We start from the raw sequence: 20,161 nt of genomic DNA on the forward strand, positions 1-20,161 counted from the left end.
GCAATTGTGAAGTTTTATTTTGGACGAGAAAGACAGTTCATACCAGCAGCTGTAAGAATATTTGAGGCTAAGGTAATCTCGCAACTATTATATACGTGGTCTCAGTTTGGATTAGCGGAATAAACGGTTCTATTGAAACACCTCTAAGTTCTTAAGATGAGTCACGGGTTTACCCAAATGTGTTGCCAATACAGCAATACAAGCAATTAATTCTCTCGAAATGAGCCTGGTGCTTAGCTTTTAAGTGTCGGGGTAAGGTTGGTGCTAAATTCAGGCCCTATCTTTGACATGCAGTGTCTGGGGAATGACAATTATAAGTCACTGTGGAAACAAATGGCAGATAAAAGGTCTAATCAGTGAGGATTCTTGACGGATACTATAAAACAACGTGGGGAAAGAGGGGCGATAACTCAGATTTGAAAAGCTTGATTTTATTAGATTGCAATATTGTTTGATAGAGCACGGAGAGTGTGCCCCATCACCTTTTGGTAAAAAAAAATCTGGGGGTTACTGCGCCAATAGCAAAGGAAAGAATCTGCACTACATATAGATTCACCTGTCATACATCCATCACATTATCCGGAAAAAAATGTGTTAGGATTGTATATTCATAGTTATAAAACTCAAACAGTACGCACCACTCTGCTTTCAGTAGCAAAAACGATTAAGTAGTAGAATACAATTTCAAATGCGCACTCTGTGCTGTACGACAACATACAATGGAGTGATAATAACAAGAAACCACAGAGCTAGTCGGTCGTTCAGATAAAATCTGACCTCGAATTCAGATTTCAAAGGCTTATGGCTGTGTCAGGTGAATGAATATTCTTGTGGAAAGTCACATAACGTAAATGGCTTCAAGGAAAGTTTCAAACTGGACAGCAAACCTCAGAGCTTTCCTCAGACCAGTTTCCTTAGACCAGTTTCCTCAGACCACTAGGGTGGGTGGCCATGTCCAGATGCCGGCCTCCTCCCCCATCCCTCCCTTGCATGCCACCCTCCTTCCCTCCTTCCCCTTCCTTTGCATGGCACCCCCTCCCTCTGTTAGGGTGGGTGGCCATGTCCAGATGCCGGCCCCTCCCCCACCCCTCCCTTGTATGCCTCCCTCCCTTCCTCCCCTCCCATTCCCTTTCATGGCATCCCTCCCCCTCCCTCCACTAGGATGAATGGGCCATATCCAGAGCTGGGCCCCCTCCCCTTGCATGCCACCCCTCCCTCCCCTCCCTCCTTCTGCTAGGGTGGGTGGACCATGTCCAGATGCCGTCCCCCTCCTCTCCCTTGCATGCCACCCTCCCTCCCCTCCCCTCCCCTTCCTTTGCATGGCACCTTCCCCCTCCCTCCACTAGGGTGGGTGGTCATGTCCAGATGCCAGCCCCCTTCCCCACCTCTCCTTTGCATGCCACCCTCCCTCCCCTTCCTTTGCATGGCACCCTCCCCCTCCCTCCGCTAGGGTGAGTGGCCATGTCCAGATCCGGGGGCCCTCCCCCTCCCTTGCATGCCACCCCTCACTTTACAGCCTTTACAACCCTGGCCCCTGCCTGGTGGAACGCTCTTCCTCCAGCTGTTAGGGCCCTGCAGGACCTCGGACAGTTCCGCAGGGCCTGCAAAACGGAGCTGTTCCACTGGGCTTTGGGGGGGGGGGTCGCTGATAGCCTCCCACGCCACCCCCTCTCATATATACCATCTTATTCAGGCTGACTGGTAGGCTTGGTCCGCTCCCAGGGGCGTAGAGTTTTTACCGGGTTGCCATCTAAATGTTAGGTTCTTCTTTGGCAGAATGGTAGGATTTTTCCCCTCTGAAAGAGTCCAAAAGCCTCTGAGAACATAGACCTTGGAACCCTGGACACGAGCTTGCTGCTGTTCTATAATAAAGTCGTGGGAATATTCCTATTAAGTGTAAGAACGTGTTGCTGGCAACCAAGGTCAAGATAATTTGTACCAGGGGGTTCCCAATTACTATCTGTGGCGTGAAAGTTGGACAAAGAAGAAAGCCGACAGAAGGAAAGTGAATTTCCTTTGAAATGTGGTGTCGGAAGAGAGTTTTATGGATACTGTTGACTGCCAAAAAGACAAATAAGTGGTTCTGGGTCAAAACAAGCCGGAACTCTCCCTGGAAACGAAAACAATTAAATGAAACTACCATACTTTGGCCGCATTACGAGAAGACAAGAATCACTGGGAAAGACAATAACATTAAGAAAGGTTGAAGGCGGCAGGAAAAGAGGAAGACCCGACACGAGACGGATGGACTCAATCAAGGAAGCCACGACCCTCAGTTTGCAAGAACTGAACAAGTTTGTTAATGAGAAGATGTTTTGGAGGTCATTAATTTACAGGGTCGGCAAAAGTCAGAAGCGACATGGTGGCACTTAACACGCACAATAGTACCTCTAAGTAGCACTGTTGGCACTTAGCCTAGAATAGGGGTGGCCAACCTATGGTGCTCCAGATGCTCCTGGACTACAATTCCCACCAGCCACTGCCAGCATGGCCAATTGGCTCCAAATGGCTCTTTGGGTGGTAAAAGTTGCCGACCCCTGGCCTAGACTAGGGGTGGCCAACCTATGATGCTCCAGATGCTCCTGGACTACAATTCCCACCAGCCCCTGCCAGCATGGCCAATGGGCTCCAAATGGCTCTTTGGGTGGTAAAAGTTGCCGACCCCTGGCCTAGACTAGGGGTGGCCAACCTATGGTGCTCCAGATGCTCCTGGACTACAATTCCCACCAGCCCCTGCCAGCATGGCCAATGGGCTCCAAATGGCTCTTTGGGTGGTAAAGGTTGCCGACCCCTGGCCTAGACTAGGGGTGGCCAACCTATGGTGCTCCAGATGCTCCTGGACTACAATTCCCACCAGCCCCTGCCAGCATGGCCAATGGGCTCCAAATGGCTCTTTGGGTGGTAAAGGTTGCCGACCCCTGGCCTAGACTAGGGGTGGCCAACCTATGGTGCTCCAGATGCTCCTGGACTACAATTCCCACCAGCCCCTGCCACCACTGGTTAGAGTGCTTGATTAGTGAAGCCAGGGTTGAAATCCTTCAGTCAGCCATAAAATTTACTTGGCCAGTCATTCTGCCAGCCTAACCTACTTTGGGGAGACAAATGAAACCGCCTTCCCTAGGAAGACAGAGGACAGGATGAAAATGTAACAGGTTCTCTCCTGTGTACTCTCCTATGTTAAAAGAAATCAAAGCTTTTCTATAAGTAAATATCTGGGTTGACAGAGAAAGGGCTATAATAGGAGCATTTGCCCTGAACAGCTAGCTTTCTGCTTGCATGGTTGGGGCTTTTCACCATTCCTTCTCATATTCTTTCTCTTCTCTCCCTACTCAACCTCCTATGGCAGGATTTCCCGATACTGCACCTAGAAGGGATTGTGGACGACCATTCCAACATCTTGGGTTTCTCCATGTTTAACACCAGCCACCCGTTCTACCTGGAGTTTGTCCGTAGTCTCAACATGTCCTGGCGGGAGAACTGTGAAGTCAGCCCTTACCCTGGGCCTGCAGTAAGTTTTGTCCAAATTAGGCTGTGGCTGAAATTTTGTCCGTGGTGAAAAAAATTCTGAACGAATATCTGTGGCAAAAGAGTTTAGATAAGAATAATGTTATAGTACAGTGATGGCGAACCTTTTTGAGACCGAGTGCCCAAATTGCAACCCAAAACCCACTTATTTATCACAAAGTGCCAACACGGCAATTTAACCTGAATACTGAGGTTTTAGTTTAGAAAAAATGGTTGGCTCCGAGGCGCACGTTACTCGGGGGTAAGCTCGGTGAAGCAACCGTGCAACACTTCAAATGGGTGAATCACGACCCTAGGAGGGTTTACTCAGAAGCAAGCGCCATTGACAGCAACCGAACTTACTCCCAGGTAAAGGATCATTGCCAGACTAGCCTAGATGTGTGTGTGGTGGGGTGATTTTCCGCCCCCCCCACATGATGAACTCTGTGCACATGTGCCCACAGAAAGGGCTCTGAGTGCCACCTCTGGCACCCGTGCCATAGGCTCGCCATCACTGTTGTAGTATTGGTTGTGGTGGGTTTTCCGGGCTGTGTGGCCGTGGTCTGGTGGATCTTGTTCCTAATGTTTCGCCTGCATCTGTGGCTGGCATCTTCAGAGGTGTATCACAGCGGGAAGTCTGTTACAAAGTGTGTCCAGAGGGAGCATGTAACAGATTGGACACAGCGTGTAACAGACTTCCCTCTGTGATACACCTCTGAAGATGCCAATACAGCCGTCTGAAAGCTTAACTGTCAAGGCTAAAAGATCCCTGGGCTTTCTAACCGCAGCCTAGCTTAACTTCCAGTTGAATCTGGGCTTGAAAGCCTTCGACAAGACATTATAGTATTAGCGTTTGTGGAAGGATGTTCCCCATGGCTTTAAGTTTTGAAATGCAAAGAAAAAGGTTGGGTATTTGAAGGATTTTGAAAGAGGCCCCAGCAGAGATTTTGACAAGCAGCTTTTCCCAGCGAGATTTCGGGCATCCCTAGATGGATGCATATTTTCACACACAGATTTCACAGATGTGTGGTAATGAATCAGCGAAGCTGAGAATAGACCTCCCCAGATGCAACTCCTGTCAGTTTTATGGAACGTTTTAGTACATGGCTGATTTGGTCCCCTTCTCCCGCCGCTTAGGTGATGTATGGGTGGCTTTCGGGGATGCAGGCTGATGCAGAGATGGGTTGGGAAGGCTCAATTAGAATAATTACGCAGTCGCTGGGGCCGCCTGGTGATTCACTCCGGCTGAATTATGTGCCCTCTCCAGTTGTCTGCAGCGCTGATGTTCGACGCGGTGCATGTCGTGGTGAGCGCCGTGCGGGAGCTGAATCGCAGCCAGGAGATCGGGGTCAAGCCGCTGGCCTGCACTTCGGCCAACATCTGGCAGCACGGGACCAGCCTCATGAACTACTTGCGCATGGTGAGAGGCAGTCTTTGCGTGCAGAGGGGAACCCCCATTTCCCGACCAATCTGGCGAGAGGGGCAACCGACTGACCCAGACTAAAAATGAAAATTCTTGAAACTGTTAGATTTGATCCCAAATGACTCTGTTTGGCCTGGATTTGAGCTAAAGCAGGGGTCTGCAACCTGCGGCTCTCCAGATGTTCATGGACTAAAAATCCCATCAGCCCTGCCAGGATATTGGTGGCCAATTGCTGAGATCCATGAGGGCTATTTATGAGAACTGGAAGAAGAAGAAGAAGTTTGGATTTATATCCCCCCTTTCTCTCCTGTAGGGGAGACTTCGAAAGGAGAGCTTACAATCTCCTTGCCCTTCCCCACTCACAACTAAACACCCTGTGGAAATTAGAAAGAAGAAGAGTTTGGATTTATATCCCCTTTCTCTCCTGCAGGAGACTCGAAGGCTTACAATCCTTGCCCTTCCCCCTCACAACAAACACCTGCCCTGTGAAGTGGGTAGAGGCTGAGAGAATCGAAGCTGTGACTAGCCCAAGGTCACCCAGCTGGAATGTGTGGGAGTGTACAGGCTAATCTGAATTCCCCAGATCAGCCTCCACATCTCAGGCGGCAGAGCGGGGAATCAAACCCGGTTCCTCCAGATTAGATACACAAGCTCTTAACCTCTTACGCCACTGCTGCTCCACAGGTTGCAGACCCCTGAGCTAAAGGAACGCAGTACTGTGGAAGAGACTTCAATTCTATTTGTATCCTGCTTTTCTTTTAATCAAGAACCCAACACGATGTACGTTGTTTGCTTCTCCAGACTTTCTGTTCTCACAGCAACAACCCGGTGAAGTTGGTTTGCATGAGAGAGGGTGACTGTTCTAAGGTTATCTGGTGAACTCTTGTGGCAGAGTGCGGGACTCAAACCTAAGTCTCCCAGATGCTAGCATAAGACAGTAACCGCTATGCCACACTTCTCTTTTTAAAAAAAAAGCCAAGGCAGTCTCCTGTGCAAGCACGAGGTCATTACTGACCCATGGGGTAACGTCACATCACAACAGTTACTAGGCAGAATATGTTTTTGGGGTGGTTTGCCATTGCTTTCCCCAGTCATCTACACTTTACCCCTGGGAAGCTCAGTATTAATTTTACCGACCTTGGAAGGATGGAAGCCGGCTACCTGAAACTGACTTCCATTGGGATCGAACTCAGGTCACGAGCAGGATTTTGGCTGCAGTGCTGCAGCTTACCGCTCAGTGCCGTATGGCTGCTATGCTTCCTTTAGCCCTGTAGGAAACACTCTTATTCATCTCGTTTCTGAATTTTCAGTCTTTGCTCCTCAACAGGGGTAGCAGAAGAGTCAAATCAGGACTGTCAAGCCTCTAAAACCAGCCTGCCAAATAGAAGAAGAAGAGTTTTGATCCAGGCCAAACTTTAGCTCCGAAAAGCTGTGACTTGCCCAAGGTCACCCAGCTGGCGTGTGTGGGAGTGCACAAGCTAATCTGAATTCCCCCGATAAGCCTCCACAACTCAAGTGGCAGAGCTGGGAATCAAACCCGGTTCCTCCAGATCAGAGTGCACCTGCTCTTAGCCACTACGCCACTGCTGCTACCTATAGTTCCCTTCTATCACTAGTCCCTGCATCTTTTCCCCAACTCCTGACTGTGATGGCTGGATCCTCCTTGCCTTTCTACCAAGAACGCACAGCCCCTCCTGTACCTAGGTGCTTTATGCTGACAGGTTACATTTGATCAGTTAGCATGTTTGTGAACATTCCATGACATCACTACGACCCAGCCAATGAATGGTGAGGAGGGCTCATTTCACTTGGCATCTGCCATGACATCACAGCTACTCAGCCCGACTCCCAGGGCAGTTAGCGAGGCATGGCTCACTTGTGTTTACCCCTGGGGGTTGTCCTGTTTTACATACTTATAGTGTTGCATATGTTGTATCTTTAATGGCTTGATTTATTTTTTATTTTATTCAATTCAATATCCTGCCACTTACGAAGTGGACTCATGGCGAACACACTATTAAGAAATAACAATGCGAAACCAATAAATTGAATACATTACACAATCACGGTGAAAACATTCTAACTGCATTATCCTTAGATGGTGGTGAATCAATACATTGCCCGTGAAACCCAAACACTGGTCCCTTTATCGATCCAAGCATAATTGCAAGAACTTCGTTGCCACCTATGAAAGGCAAAGGCAGCATGGGAACTGAGAAACAGGATAAGAGATCAGCTGCATAAGAGACTAAAGTTTGGCCTGGATCAAATGTTGATTTGATTTTCATGCTTTAGGCCCGGCTTTGCTTTAGGCCCGGCCTTGCTAATGTATTTTCAAACTTTCCATTTACATCCAGAAGACCCAGAACTCTTCCTCCAGCTGTTTGGGCCCGGCGGGATCTTGGTGATTTCCGCTTGAGACCTGCAAAGGCTGGAGATTGTTCCTTGGCGGGCTTTGGAGTGTCCAGCCACTGAAAGTGCCCCCCACCTCTTCCATTTTTATGGAATTAGGGACCATTACCATCTGTTGGACCCACCCTTTCTTTCTCCCTCTCGGGAGGGTTTAAGAGGATATTAGGGCATTGTTATGTTATGTATTAATGGCTGCATTTTAATTTATATTATTTAGAGATTCACTTATATTTGATTTTATGTTTATCTGTATTTGAATGTCATGTTGTTCACCGTCCAGAGCCCTTCAGGGGTTGGGCGGTATATAAGTTGAATAAATAAATAAATAAATAAAATAAACCCTTGCCTAAGTTTTTACAAACTCAGGAAGTTATTCCAAAACCTGTAAAACCAGCTAGGTCCAAAGGAGTTCTTGCAGATTACTCAGTTGTCCCCAAGCTGTTTTGTTAAGATAATAGTAGGTTATTTTGAAGATCGTAGGTCCACTGCCAGACTGGCAGTACCCAAACATGGGATGTGGATGGAATCCCCAAGTTTACAAAGCAGTTGACAGTGGATGTAAATCTAGCTAGCAGATGCAAAGCTCTGGTTCTGGCTGTTCTGTGCTGATCACAGTCTTCAGCCTAGCACACTTGACTATTGCTCATTCTCTTTTCCTCTCTCTCTCTCTCACTCTGTCCCCCCTCCAACCCCCCATCTCTGTCTCCCCATCGCTGGCCAAGGTGGGGGAGTATAGCCGGGCTGGCCAGACGCTGTCCGGGAGTTCAACAGCAAGGGTCCAGAGAACCGAATTATTACCATGCGAGATCCTGGAAAAGGCACGTCACGGTCACCGGGAGGTAAGAATAGGCCTGGACATATCCAGATGCTGATCCAGAAATACCCAAATTGTGCAATTAAGAAAAAGAAGAGTTATGGTTCCATATCCCCGCTCTCTCAGCAGGAGACTCAAAGGGGCTGACAATCTCCTTTCCCTTCCTCCCTCACAACAAACACCCTGTGAGGTAGGTGGGGCTGAGAGAGCTCTGAGAAGCTGTGACTAGCCCAAGGTCACCCAGCTGGCATGTGTGGGAGTGTACAGGCTAATCTGAATTCCCAAGCCTCACAGCTCCAGGCGGCAGGAAATGAGAATCAAACCCGGTTCCTCAGATTAGATGCGAGCTCTTAACCTCACCACATTGCACAATCAGCCGGTTTTATTATGTCACCAGCTTGTATTTTGCAGGAAAGCATGTGTAGGGGAAACAATATCCCAGATGAGGGTCATGCATTACAAAATCTGGTTATCTTTGAAGAAGAAGGAGAGTTGGATTTATATCCCCCCTTTCTCTCCTATAGAAGACTCAAAGGGGCTTACAAACTCCTTTTCATTCCCCCCTCACAACAAACACCCTGTGAGGTGGGTGGGAGCTAGAGAAGAGGCTCCAGAAGAATTTGCTTGACTAGCCCAAGGTCACTCACGCAGCTTGGGTGTGCGTTGGAGTGTGCAGGCTAATCTGAATTTCCCAGATAAGCGTCTGCTGCTCAGGCGGCAGAGTGGGGAATCAAACCCAGTTCCTCCAGATTAGAGTGTACCTGCTCTTAACCACTACGCCACTGCTGCTCCCTTCTGCCCCCACCAGAAGACCTGCTGTTGGTCAGAGTAGACAGGACTGGCTTGGACAGACCAGTGTACACCTGCTCTTAACCACTATGCCACTATGTGATTGAGAGCCCATGTACCATGAAAAGAATTTAAAATCCGGAGAGAGAAAAGCAACGTTACCACTCAGACGCCATCTTCCATGTGGATGTTCCGAGCCCATGTAGATAGGATGAAAGTGCACACGGTCCCACCTGTACTTACGCACAAGTCCTCCATAAAGTTGAACATGCAGAACAGTCTGTTTTAGCACTTAAAGACCTGGACTATCTTGAGGCTGAGGAGGAACTAGAATTCTGTCCCCTTACCCCCCGATTTCCACCTCGTTCTTTTGTTTTCATCCCCTTTCTTCCAAGCCCGGCTTTGAAGAAGAAGAAGAGTTTGGATTTATATCCCCCCTTTCTCTCCTGCAGGAGACTCAAAGGGGCTGACAATCCCCCTTTCTCTCCACGGAGACTCAAAGGGGCTGACAATCCGCGCCCTTCCCCCCTCACAACAAACACCCCTGTAGAAGAGGTGGGTGGGAGCTGAGAGAGAACTCCGAAGCTGTGACTAGCCCAAAGGTCACGCCCGTAGAAGCTAGGCGTGTGTGGGAGTGCAGGGGGCTAATCCTGAATTCCCCAGATAAGCCTCCCACAGCTCCAGGCTGGCAGAAGCGGAGAATCTGAAGTGAATCAGGCTCAGAGAAAAAAAAATCAGAAAGCCCGCAGGAAACAGCAGCATTTGCTTTGTCTTTCTTTAAAGCAGAGGTCTTCAAACTATGGCCCTCCAAGATTGTTCCAGGAACTACAATTCCCATCAGCCTCTGCCAGCATGGCCAAGTAGCAGGGCTGATGGGGAATTGTGAATCCTAGTATCTGGAAGATACCTGCCCAGGCCCTACTCAAACAATATCGAACTTTCAAACAATAGTCCTGTTTCTTGTATTAGATGGGAAGGCCGTGGACAGATGGAGTGTCCAGGATCATACTAGTGGATGTGGCCTCTGCTGTCCTGAATCTGAGCCTTCCACTCCTGCATAAGCCACAGAGTAAGTCTTATTGGGAATCTCTGCCCTCTTCTCCCCTCTCTACAGATTGGGGTGTGGTACTCCAACAGGACTCTCGCGATGAATGCCACAACGCTGGACATCAACATCTCAGAGAGCCTGGTTAACAAGACTCTGATAGTCACCACTATCTTGGTAAGTATCTGCCCCCTCTCTGGCAGTGGCGTAGCACCATGGGAGTCTTGCGCTGATGTACCCGAGTGCTTGGCGATCCGGTGAGGCGGGGGGGGGGCATGGCAGGAAGGAGACATTCCTGAGGAGGGCATGCTTGAAGGGCATGCCAGGGTGGATGGGTGTGTGTGCCAGGGACGCAGGGCGCATGCATGCCATGGGCACCGTTCCCCCTCACTGCGGCCCTGCTCTCTGGACTTTGTATGAGTTTTGGAGATCCTGGAGGTCTCTCTCTGTTAGGGTTTTAGCTCTTGTGGCTTTGGGGGATTTCTTTTGGGGGGAGTTGTTCATACTTTGACAGCCTGTTTTTTAATGCTTGTGTTTTGGTTTTCAGCGCTTGCAGATTTAATGGCTTTAGTTTTCCGTGCTGGTGGTTTTAATGACTTTTGTTGTCAATGCTGGTGGGTTTAATGGCTTTGGTTTTCAGTGCTTTCACTTTTAATGGCTTTGGTTTTCAATGCTGGTGGTTTTAATGGCTTTGGTTTTCAGTGTTGGTGGTTTTGAAGGATTTGGTTTTCAGTGCTTATAGGTTTAATGGCTTTGGTTTTCAATGTTGGTGGTTTTAATAACTTTTGTTGTGAATGCTGGTGGTTTTGATGACTTTGATTTTCAGTCCTTGTGGTTTTAATGGCTTTGATTTTCAATGCTGGTGGTTTTAATGGCTTTTGTTGTCAATGCTGGTGGTTTTGATGGCTTTGGTTTTCAGTTCTGGCGGTTTTAATGGCTTTGTTTTAATGCCTTTGGTTTTCAGTGCTTGTGGTTTTAATGACTTTGATTTTCAGCGCTGGTGGTTTTGATGGCTTTTGTTGTCAATGCTGGTGGTTTTAATGGCTTTGATTTTCAGTTCTTACGGTTTTAATGGCTTTGGTTTTCAATGTTGGTGGTTTTGATGCCTTTGGTTTTCAGTGCTTGTGGTTTTAATGCCTTTGGTTTTCAATGTTGGTGGTTTTGATGGCTTTAGTTTCCTGTTCTTTTGGTTTCAATGGCGTTGGTTTCCAGTTGTTGTGTTTTTAATGGCTTTGCTTGCCAGTGCGTGTGGTTTTAATCACTTTGGCTTCCAGTCTGTGTGCATGTATTGTTTTGTGCATTGCAAGACATCCCGAGCAAGTCTCTGGAGAGGCAGCATGTACGTTTTCTGAATATGTAAACTGTCCCTTGAAGAAAAACGGAACTTTATTTTCATTTATAGTCCACCTTTCTCACAACTTGGTGAGATCTCTTCTTTTCTAAAGCAGGTTTGTTCACACTGTAAAAATCAAGTGGAGACTCTTGCTCACATTATTCTTGACTGTCCGAGATATGTGGGCATTAGGAATTTCTCTCCCAGGCTGGCCCTAGACAAATCTGAGAGAGACTCTGACTGTTCTGTTGTGGAGCTTCTGTTAAACAGTACAGATGTCGTGCTCTTGGAAAAAGTAGCAAAATTTCTTTTACAAGTGACAGAACTTTCTAAGTAATGTATACTGCTTCCTGTCTGCGTTTTGAATGTACTCTTTTTTTATTTAAAAAATGTCTGGCATCGCTCTAGAATCTATTTTAAATGCCAAATAAAGGTTGTTGTTGTTGTTGTTGTTGTTGTTGTTGTTGTTGTTGTTGTTGTTGTTGTTGTTCTTCTAAAGCAGGTCTGGCAAATTTTTGATCTGCCCAGCTGAATGCAACTCAGGCCTCACGTACTGGGACTCGCTTCCTGTTAACCCCTCTGGTTTTGGAATTCTGGATCATAGGCATTCCAGAACCAGGAAGAATCCTGAATCTCTGGGGGGCTACCCAATACAGATGTTGACCTATAGTTGGCTTGCAGGCTTGTATGTTGTGCTTCAGAAAGAGGGACGTGAGGGAAAACTATTTTTGAACAGTGTGGAGAGAGTAGGCAAAGGGAAATGGTGGACTATAAAGTTGCCGAATGGTGCTCAGAAGTTGCCGAATTATGCTTTGCACAATTTATGGGTTTTTAATTTCACTGCCATAAGACAAGGTGGATAAAAAAACAAATGATTTTTTAAAAAATCAGATTTTAAACATTTAAATGAGATTTTTAAAAAATCAAAGGCCTTTTGAAGAAAAAAATCGGTATCTGTTATAGTTTTCTGTTTGTTACATTATACTGCGAAGGTCATGCATCATGAAATAAGGATTAATTTTTAATTATGTGGCATGTGTCTGTATGTACATGGAATGTTTGGGTTTTTTTGGTAAATGAATGCCGTTAATCCAGTCACAATGTTACGCTCTTCCAGATTATTTTGGGCAGTTTTTCCATCCAGGTGATATTATCAGAGCCCCTTCGGGATGGGGTGGTATATTAAGTTAAATAAATCATCATCATCATCATCATCATCATCATCATCATCATCATCATCATCATCATCATCATCATCATCTGCGGAGATAACATGCCTCTCCTTCACACTGAAAATGTTACAAAATAAACATAAAGAGTTGCGAAAAAGACCTTAATCCCATTGTTTCTTTGCCTGAAGTTTATCTTATTATTCTCTCCCTAGAGGAGAAAATCTATAATCGTAGCAGGCCATGAAAGAGGCCAAGTTTGGGAATATTTTAATGAAGTTCTTTTACCTCTGGGTAAAGCATATTCTAAAAACGGAAGCTTCATCCGGTTGTAAATATTAAGATAATACCAGCAAGAATGAGGCTTTATGTAGAAAATCATAAGAACATCAGAAAGAGCCTGCTGGATGAGACCAGAGTCCATCTAGTCCAGCACTCTGCTACTCGCAGTGGCCCACCAGGTGCCTTTGGAAGCTCACATGCAGGAGGTGAAAGCAATGGCCTTCTGCTGCTGCTGCTCCTGAGCACCTGGTCTGCTAAGGCATTTGCAATCTCAGATCAAGGAGGATCAAGATTGGGAGCCATACATCGACTTCTCCTCCATCAATCTGTCCAAGCCCCTTTTCAAGCTATCCAGGTGAGTGGCCATCACCACCTCCTGTGGCAGCATATTCCAAACACCAATCACACCTTGCATGAAGAAATGTTTCCTTTTATTAGTCCTAATTCTTCCCCCCAGCATTTTCAATGTATGCCCCCTGGTTCTCGCATTGAGAGAAAGAGAGAGAAATTTCTCTCTGTCGACAGTTTCTACCCTATCAAGTCTTGCTGACGAGTGATTTACATCGTGGTTCAAGTTGTGATTTAAATGGATTTACATCAAGTCCACTCTGCCATAACATACAGTAATAACTGAGACTTTTTTGGGGGAAAGAACTGGATTAGGCGAGTGGAGGAAGGGTCTCTCATAAGCAGAATGGAACTGCCATGGGCAGAGGCAGTATACCTTTGAATACCAGATGCTGTGGACAGAAGAAGGTGTCATGCTCTGTTTGTGACCTCTCAGAGACATTGGAAAGAAACGTTGGATTAATCTAATCTTGGTCTGGATGATAAGATTAGTTCTGTTTGAGGATGAAGTCTTGGGCTATTGAAAACCTGCCCGACCTTTGTAACATTTGCATCTAACCTTCTTCCTTTTTCTTGAATATGGGGCCCCCAACGTGGCGTTTGTGGGTGCCGTGGCACCTCCCGACACCTTTCTTGATGTCCACCAACTGTTTTTAGAAAGTAGCTGGGGCCCGGTGGGGCTCTTGCCCAGCAGGGCTTCTGATTGGCCACTGATAAAAATAAACATGGTTTCAGTGGCAGCTGTCGCCACAGTGTTTTATTTCATTCTCTCTTATCTCCTTTCCTGCTGTATTCTTTAATTACCCTTGTTCTCCTGTGCCCATAGGCTTTCTCTGTGTATGTGGCTTAGGCATTTTGTGGCTGGCTCCACCTCCTGTGGCAGGCATTTTGTGGTTGGCTCCAGCTCTTGTGGCAGCCCAGGGCATGCGTGCGTGCACCCTACCATGCCCCCGCCATAGCTGTACTGTCTCCATTTTGGTGCCATGCAGATAAGGGGCCGCCCAGCAGGGGGAGCTCTCCCAGGTGACTCAGTTCCTCTCAGGAAGTTCTGCACAGTGGTGGAGAGTGAATAGAACAGTGGTTCTCAACCTGTAGGTCGCGACCTCTTTGGGGGTTGAACGACCCTTTCACAGGGGTCGCCTAAGACTCTCTGCATCGGTGTTCTCCATCTGTAAAATGGATAAATGTTAGGGTTGGGGGTCACCACAACATGAGGGACTGTATTAAAGGGTCACAGCATTAGGAAGGTTGAGAACCACTGGAATAGAAGGACTATTGGTGGCTGCCATTTTGTAGCTGTGCCCACCACTCTGCAACAGAATTTCAAAGGAGCCTCCAGGCTCAAAAATGTTGGGCATCCCTGCTCCGGAACCTCCCCCTCGGATAGCAAAATACTACGCCCTGGGCTGACATGCTGACTTACCTCGTTTCTTACAGGAGGACCCCTACGTGATGCGCCGGGCAAACTACCAGGAGCTCTCTGGCACTGAGCAGTACGAGGGCTTCTGTGTGGACATGCTGCACGAACTCGCTGACATCCTTAAGTTCCGCTTCCAGATTAAGCTGGTGGAGGATGGGCTCTACGGGGCACCCGAGCCCAATGGATCTTGGACCGGCATGGTGGGAGAGCTCATCAATAGGGTACGGCTGTCGGCGGGAAAGTCCTGGGAGGCTTTAGGTTCTCCTTCAGCAAAAAACAACAACAACACTCCAATTAAAAACAAACAGACCGAACCCAAGCCTAACTCTTTGTTTGTGGAAATAATAAGGGCATTGTTAGGGTTGCCAACCTCCAGGTAGAACCTGGAGATCTCCTGCAATGATGATAGAGACTATCAAGATTAGTTGCCTTTCAGAAAATAACTTCTTTGAAAGTCACTCTATGGCAGGGGTGTCCAACTCTGGCGCTTCAGATGTTCCTGGACTACAATTCCCATCAGCCCTGATTCCACTACACATGCCAGCAGGGGTTAATGGGAATTGTAGTCCATGGACATCTGAAGCACCAGAGTTGGACACCCCTGCTTTATGGTCTCATGCTCTGCCGATGTTTCCCTCTCCCCTCGCCAGGTTCTACCTGCCCAATCTCTCCAAATCTCCAGGAATTTCCCACCCCAGAGTTGGCAACCTCAAGAGCAGTGGAAACATTAATATTTTCATATGTGTGTGTGTGTCCAAGAAGGCATATTTTTACACTGACTCCCCCAGCTCTTTTAGCAAGGGATTGGAAACTAGTTTTTAAAAAACCCCATAACGGATGATAGGGAGAATATTTCAGCTATTGTGATTTAGAATTTTCCAACTGGATCATGACACCAAGGTCTCTGCTTTTCAGTTGAGTGTTTCAGTCCTCCAGGCTACTGGGGGTCACTGGAGGAACAAAATCATATCTGTGTTGCTCACTCACTGCCTGCGCTCTGCATTAAATGTCAGAAATCTGTAAAATCAGGGCGTAAACAAGTGTCAGACTGCATAGAAAGCAAGTCTCTCTCTGCATAAAGTTAATTGAGAACTGCATCCACAGAAGTATCTGGATAATATAGAAGTCTGGTAATATTCTTGCCTCAGGTACCTGCTTGGCTTTCTTGGCCCGTGGCCACATATTTCTCCAAAGCGTTATTTCAGTTTATAAACATCTTGTTCCCCTTCTGCAAACTAAGAAGAAGAAGAAGAAGAAGAAGAAGAAGAAGAAGAAGAAGAAGAAGAAGAAGAAGAAGAAGAAGAAGAAGAAGAAGAAGAAGAAGAAGAAGAAGAAGAAGAAGAGGAGGAGTTTGGATTTATATCCCCCCTTTCTCTCCTGCAGGGGCTGACAATCTCCTTGCCCTTCCCCCCTCACAACAAACACCCTGTGAGGTAGGTGGGGCTGAGAGAGCTCCGAGAAGCTGTGACTCGCCCAAGGTCACCCAGCTGGCGTGTGTGGGAGTGTACAGGCTAATATGAATTCCCTAGATAAGCCTCCACAGCTCAGGCGGCAGAGCTGGGAATCAAACCCGGTTCCTCCAGATTAGATACACGAGCTCTTAACCTCCTGCGCCACTGCTGGATATATCAAAGGAACTTGCAAAGTCCTTTCCCTTCCTCTCCCCCTCAACAGACACCTTAGATGGGCCTGAGAGAGTTCTGAAAGAACTGTGACTAGCCCAAAGTCATGCAGCCGGCTTCATGTATAGGAGTGGAGAAACAAACCTGGTTCACCAGATAAGCGTCCACCTGCTCTTAACCACTACACCGTGCTAGCTCTCAAGCTTTTGTCAGTTTGTCAGCGATCTAGTTGCCGCTTTCACCTTGAGCATTAGAACGGCTGGTGGTGGAGGGTGTGGCTTTGTCATTTCCAGTCTCCACCAGCAGAGGGCAATCTAGAAGGTAATAGTGGCTGGGGTGCACCGTTCTCTGAGTGATAAATGGGGGTCACTGTGCTTTACTCTACAGAAAGCCGATCTGGCGGTGGCTGCCTTCACCATCACGGCTGAGCGGGAGAAGGTTATCGACTTTTCCAAGCCCTTCATGACCCTGGGGATCAGCATCCTGTACCGTGTACACATGGTACGTGCGCAGCGTCTGGCCACGTTTGGACTGAGAGATTAGACAAGGGCAGGTAGACACAACTGAGGATAGAACAGGGCGGCGATGTCTCATTTTGCACAACCCAGATAATAGATGATCTCATTCTTGATCCCAGTATTGGACATAAAAGCCTGATCTTTTTTCTTTTACATCCAACACAGCACAGTCTTCTTAAAGCAAATAAGGCAGGCCTAATAGCTCAGACTGCCTTGACCTGGATTGATCTGGCTAGCCTGATTTCGTCAGGCGTCAGAAGCAAAGCAGGGCTGGCTGTTGGTTAGTATTTGGATGGGAGACCCTCCTAAAGAAGTCCAGGGCCACTCAGATAAAAGGCAGGCAGGGGCAAACAACCACTTTTAGTCTCTTGCCTGGAAAATGTTTTGTCCCTCTGCAGAGGCATACCGGGGGGAAATGGTGCCCACCCCCGGCCCCACCCCCAAGCCCTGCCCCCACCCAGCTGCCGACTCTGAGCTGGCAGCTGGGAGGGGGCGGGGCTTGAGGGAGCCGGCAGCAGGGATGGGGCAAGGGTTTGCGGAGTCCTCTGGCTTCCTTGGCCCCGCCCATGTCGATGACAACATGGGTGGGGCTGAGGGCACCAGGAGATGACAAGGCAGCAGGACTTCCTGCTGCCTGGTCACATGGGGGGGCGATTTTGTGCCCCCCACGTGACCAAATCAGTGGCGCCTGGGGACAGAGGGTACCTCCTGTCCCTAGGCAAATACGCCACTGTCCCTCTGTGTTTGTCACCAAATCACAGCTGATTTAATGGCGACTGTAGGGTTTTCAAGGCAAGAGGCGTTCAGAGGTGATTCGCCATTGGCTGCCTCTGTGGGGACTGAGAAAAGTTCGGAGAGAACCGGGACTGCTGGTCACCCAAGAGACTTCACATGAAGGCGTGGGGAATCGAACCTGGTTCTCTCGATTTGAGTGGAGGCTCATCCCTCCATCCCCAATGGCTAACCCAATCTCACCAGAGTTTGAAAGCGAAGCAGGATCGACCGCGGTCAGTACTCGGATGAGAAACCACCCAAGGAGACAGGGTCTGCCATGGAAACAAGAGCAGACAAGAGCAGACAAGAGCAAACCGCCTCTGCTCATGTTTTGCCTTGAAAACCCCCGAAGTGGAACTTCATTGGGTCGCCTTGAAACAGTTGCAACTCAACAGCACGCTTTACGTTTAACAAACCCTGGTTAAGGGAATGCTTTGCCTTCTCCTGCAGGGAGATAGTCGGGAACAATCGAGCCACGGATCGTGGCACGAAAGGGGTTAATAAATCCCACCACCCCACTTGGCCATCCCAGAAAGTCAGCAGAACAGGGAGGTTGATCGGAGACAGTAGCTTGCTGCTGTCCATGGTACTGAGATAGCTTCCCACTTGGTGCGGGGAAGAGCCATGCGGGCCTGCTGTAAGCGGGAGCAGGTTTATAAAATCTCATAGGCAGAGGAAGTTGGAGTGCGGATTTTTTTTTCCCCTTTAAGCATTCAGTCGTTTACGGACGGCCAAGCAGATCAGCGTGGAAGTGACGTCCAGGACCACCTGGAAAGTACTCCCGGTTCAGGATAACAAAGCAGTCAATAAAGGGTCATTCCGTGGGTACGATGCCCAAGGTATTTTGCACATAGATCTGGTAAATCTGCTTTAAGGAAAACTCCAGCTCAAGGAACCCCAGCTGTGTTTCCCGATTGGCATCTTTTAATCAGGCAAACAATTAGGCAAGCAGATAAGAAACAAAATCAGACCGGGTAGCCAACCCCCCCAAAAAAACTTGCCAAAAATTCAAGGAAGCTTATACTATGATGAAACTATATGAATACATTCAAGGAACATACACACATGCAATGAACATACACACAGGCAAGGTTTCTGTTGTTGCTGCAAGCTGCTGTTGCTGCTGCAAGTGAAGATTGCCTCTGTATATTGCTTTGCACATTAAAATTGTCAACTTACCACTGCGGCTTGGCACGCTTCAAATGGTCAACTTACCACTGCGACTTGGCACGCTTCAAATTAGCCTCTTGGATTACTTCGCTGCGGACACCGGCCGTTCTGTTTTCCCACATTGGACTGTGCGGTGAGTGGACGGAGATCCCACCGCTCTTTGCAATCTTTCTCAATGAACTACAACTAAGTATGAATGATTTCATGGTAGAACTTGTTTCTCTTATGATTATGTGTGTATGTTCATTGAATGTATTAATATAGTTTCATCATAGTATAAGCTTCCTTGAATTTTTGGCAAGTTTGTTTGGGGGGGGGGGTTGGCTACCCGGTCTGATTTTGTATCTTTTAATCAGGCTACACTGTAGAACATAGGTGTCAAACTCGCGGCCCTCCAGATGTTACGTACTACAGTTCCCATCATCCCTTGCTAGCATCATGCTGGCAGGGGATGATGGGAACTGTAGTCCATACCATGTGGAGGGCCGCGAGTTTGACACCTGTGCTGTAGAAGAAGAGTTTGGATTTACATCTCCCCCTTCCCCATCGCAGCTTCCCCTCTTGTGGTTTGGAGATATCGCGGTCAGCATAAGAAATTAAATGGGAATTTGGGAGGAGTTTTGTGGAAGCTGCGGACTACACAGAAAAGGTTTAGAAACTCAGAAGTGCATAAAATAGATGTCTAGTCAGTAGCGTATCTGCCGGGCGTATCTCCCGGGCGCCACTCTTCTGGTCACGTGGGGGGGGGGCGCAAAATCAGCCCCCCATGTGACCAGGAAGTCCTGCTGTCTCATCATTTTTGCGTGCTTGGACCCCGAGGCATACAAAAACGACGAGACAGCAGGACTTCCTGCTGCCTCCAAGTGCCCTCACCCCTGCCCTGGACTCCCCCCTCCCTTCCTTCCCCCCCTGCTGGCTGGGCTCCCAGCCGGCAGCCTGCAGTCTCTTCTGACCTCCCCTCCGGGCAGGTCAGAAGATACTGCAGTCCCGGCCTCGGAGACCTTCTTTTATAAGCACTGAGGCTGGGGGTGGGGCTTGGGGACATGGGTGGGGTGACATGGGTGGGGTCGAGGGCAGTGGGGGGCAGAGCCTGGGGGTGGGATGGGGTATGGTAGGGGGGCAGAGCCTGGGGGGCGTCCTGGAGACAATTTGTCTCCGGGCGCCATTTACCCCAGGTACGCCTCTGTGTCTAATATTGTATAATATCAACATATTTTATCTTTTCATACCAGAAATAAACACAACTTCTTTTTAAAAGTTAAAATAAAAGTAAAAGAAATTCAGACTTATTCTCTGGTACGAAGCGAGGGCCAGCATTTTTTTAACGTGGATTTCCAGATTGTGGGGGGTACCACGCCCCTGCCACAATAATGTGGAAGGGGTAACTGTATGCTCCACTTTTCTCAACGGTAAGGCGTCTCAAGGGAGTCTTACCAGCTCCTTCCCTTTCTCTCCGCACAACAGACACCTTTGTGAAGTTGATGGGGCTGAGAGAGTTCTAAGAGAACTGTGAAATGTTCACAGCCCAACGATACCCA

General features: G+C 48.0%; 1 protein-coding gene across 1 annotated transcript in view; it reads left to right on the forward strand.

The window, feature by feature from the left end:
* GRIK5 (glutamate ionotropic receptor kainate type subunit 5) overlaps positions 1-20,161 on the forward strand; it is a 115,812-nt gene that overhangs the window by 67,094 nt on the left and 28,557 nt on the right. The window contains 8 exon segments of the mRNA XM_048501037.1: positions 3,347-3,508; positions 4,772-4,934; positions 5,469-5,491; positions 8,103-8,117; positions 8,119-8,178; positions 10,057-10,164; positions 14,557-14,760; positions 16,549-16,662. Of these exon segments, the coding sequence (XP_048356994.1) occupies positions 3,347-3,508; positions 4,772-4,934; positions 5,469-5,491; positions 8,103-8,117; positions 8,119-8,178; positions 10,057-10,164; positions 14,557-14,760; positions 16,549-16,662 (849 nt within the window).

The sequence above is a fragment of the Sphaerodactylus townsendi genome, linkage group LG06 (assembly GCF_021028975.2).
Source record: "Sphaerodactylus townsendi isolate TG3544 linkage group LG06, MPM_Stown_v2.3, whole genome shotgun sequence".
In the NCBI taxonomy this organism is placed as follows: Eukaryota; Metazoa; Chordata; class Lepidosauria; order Squamata; family Sphaerodactylidae; genus Sphaerodactylus; species Sphaerodactylus townsendi.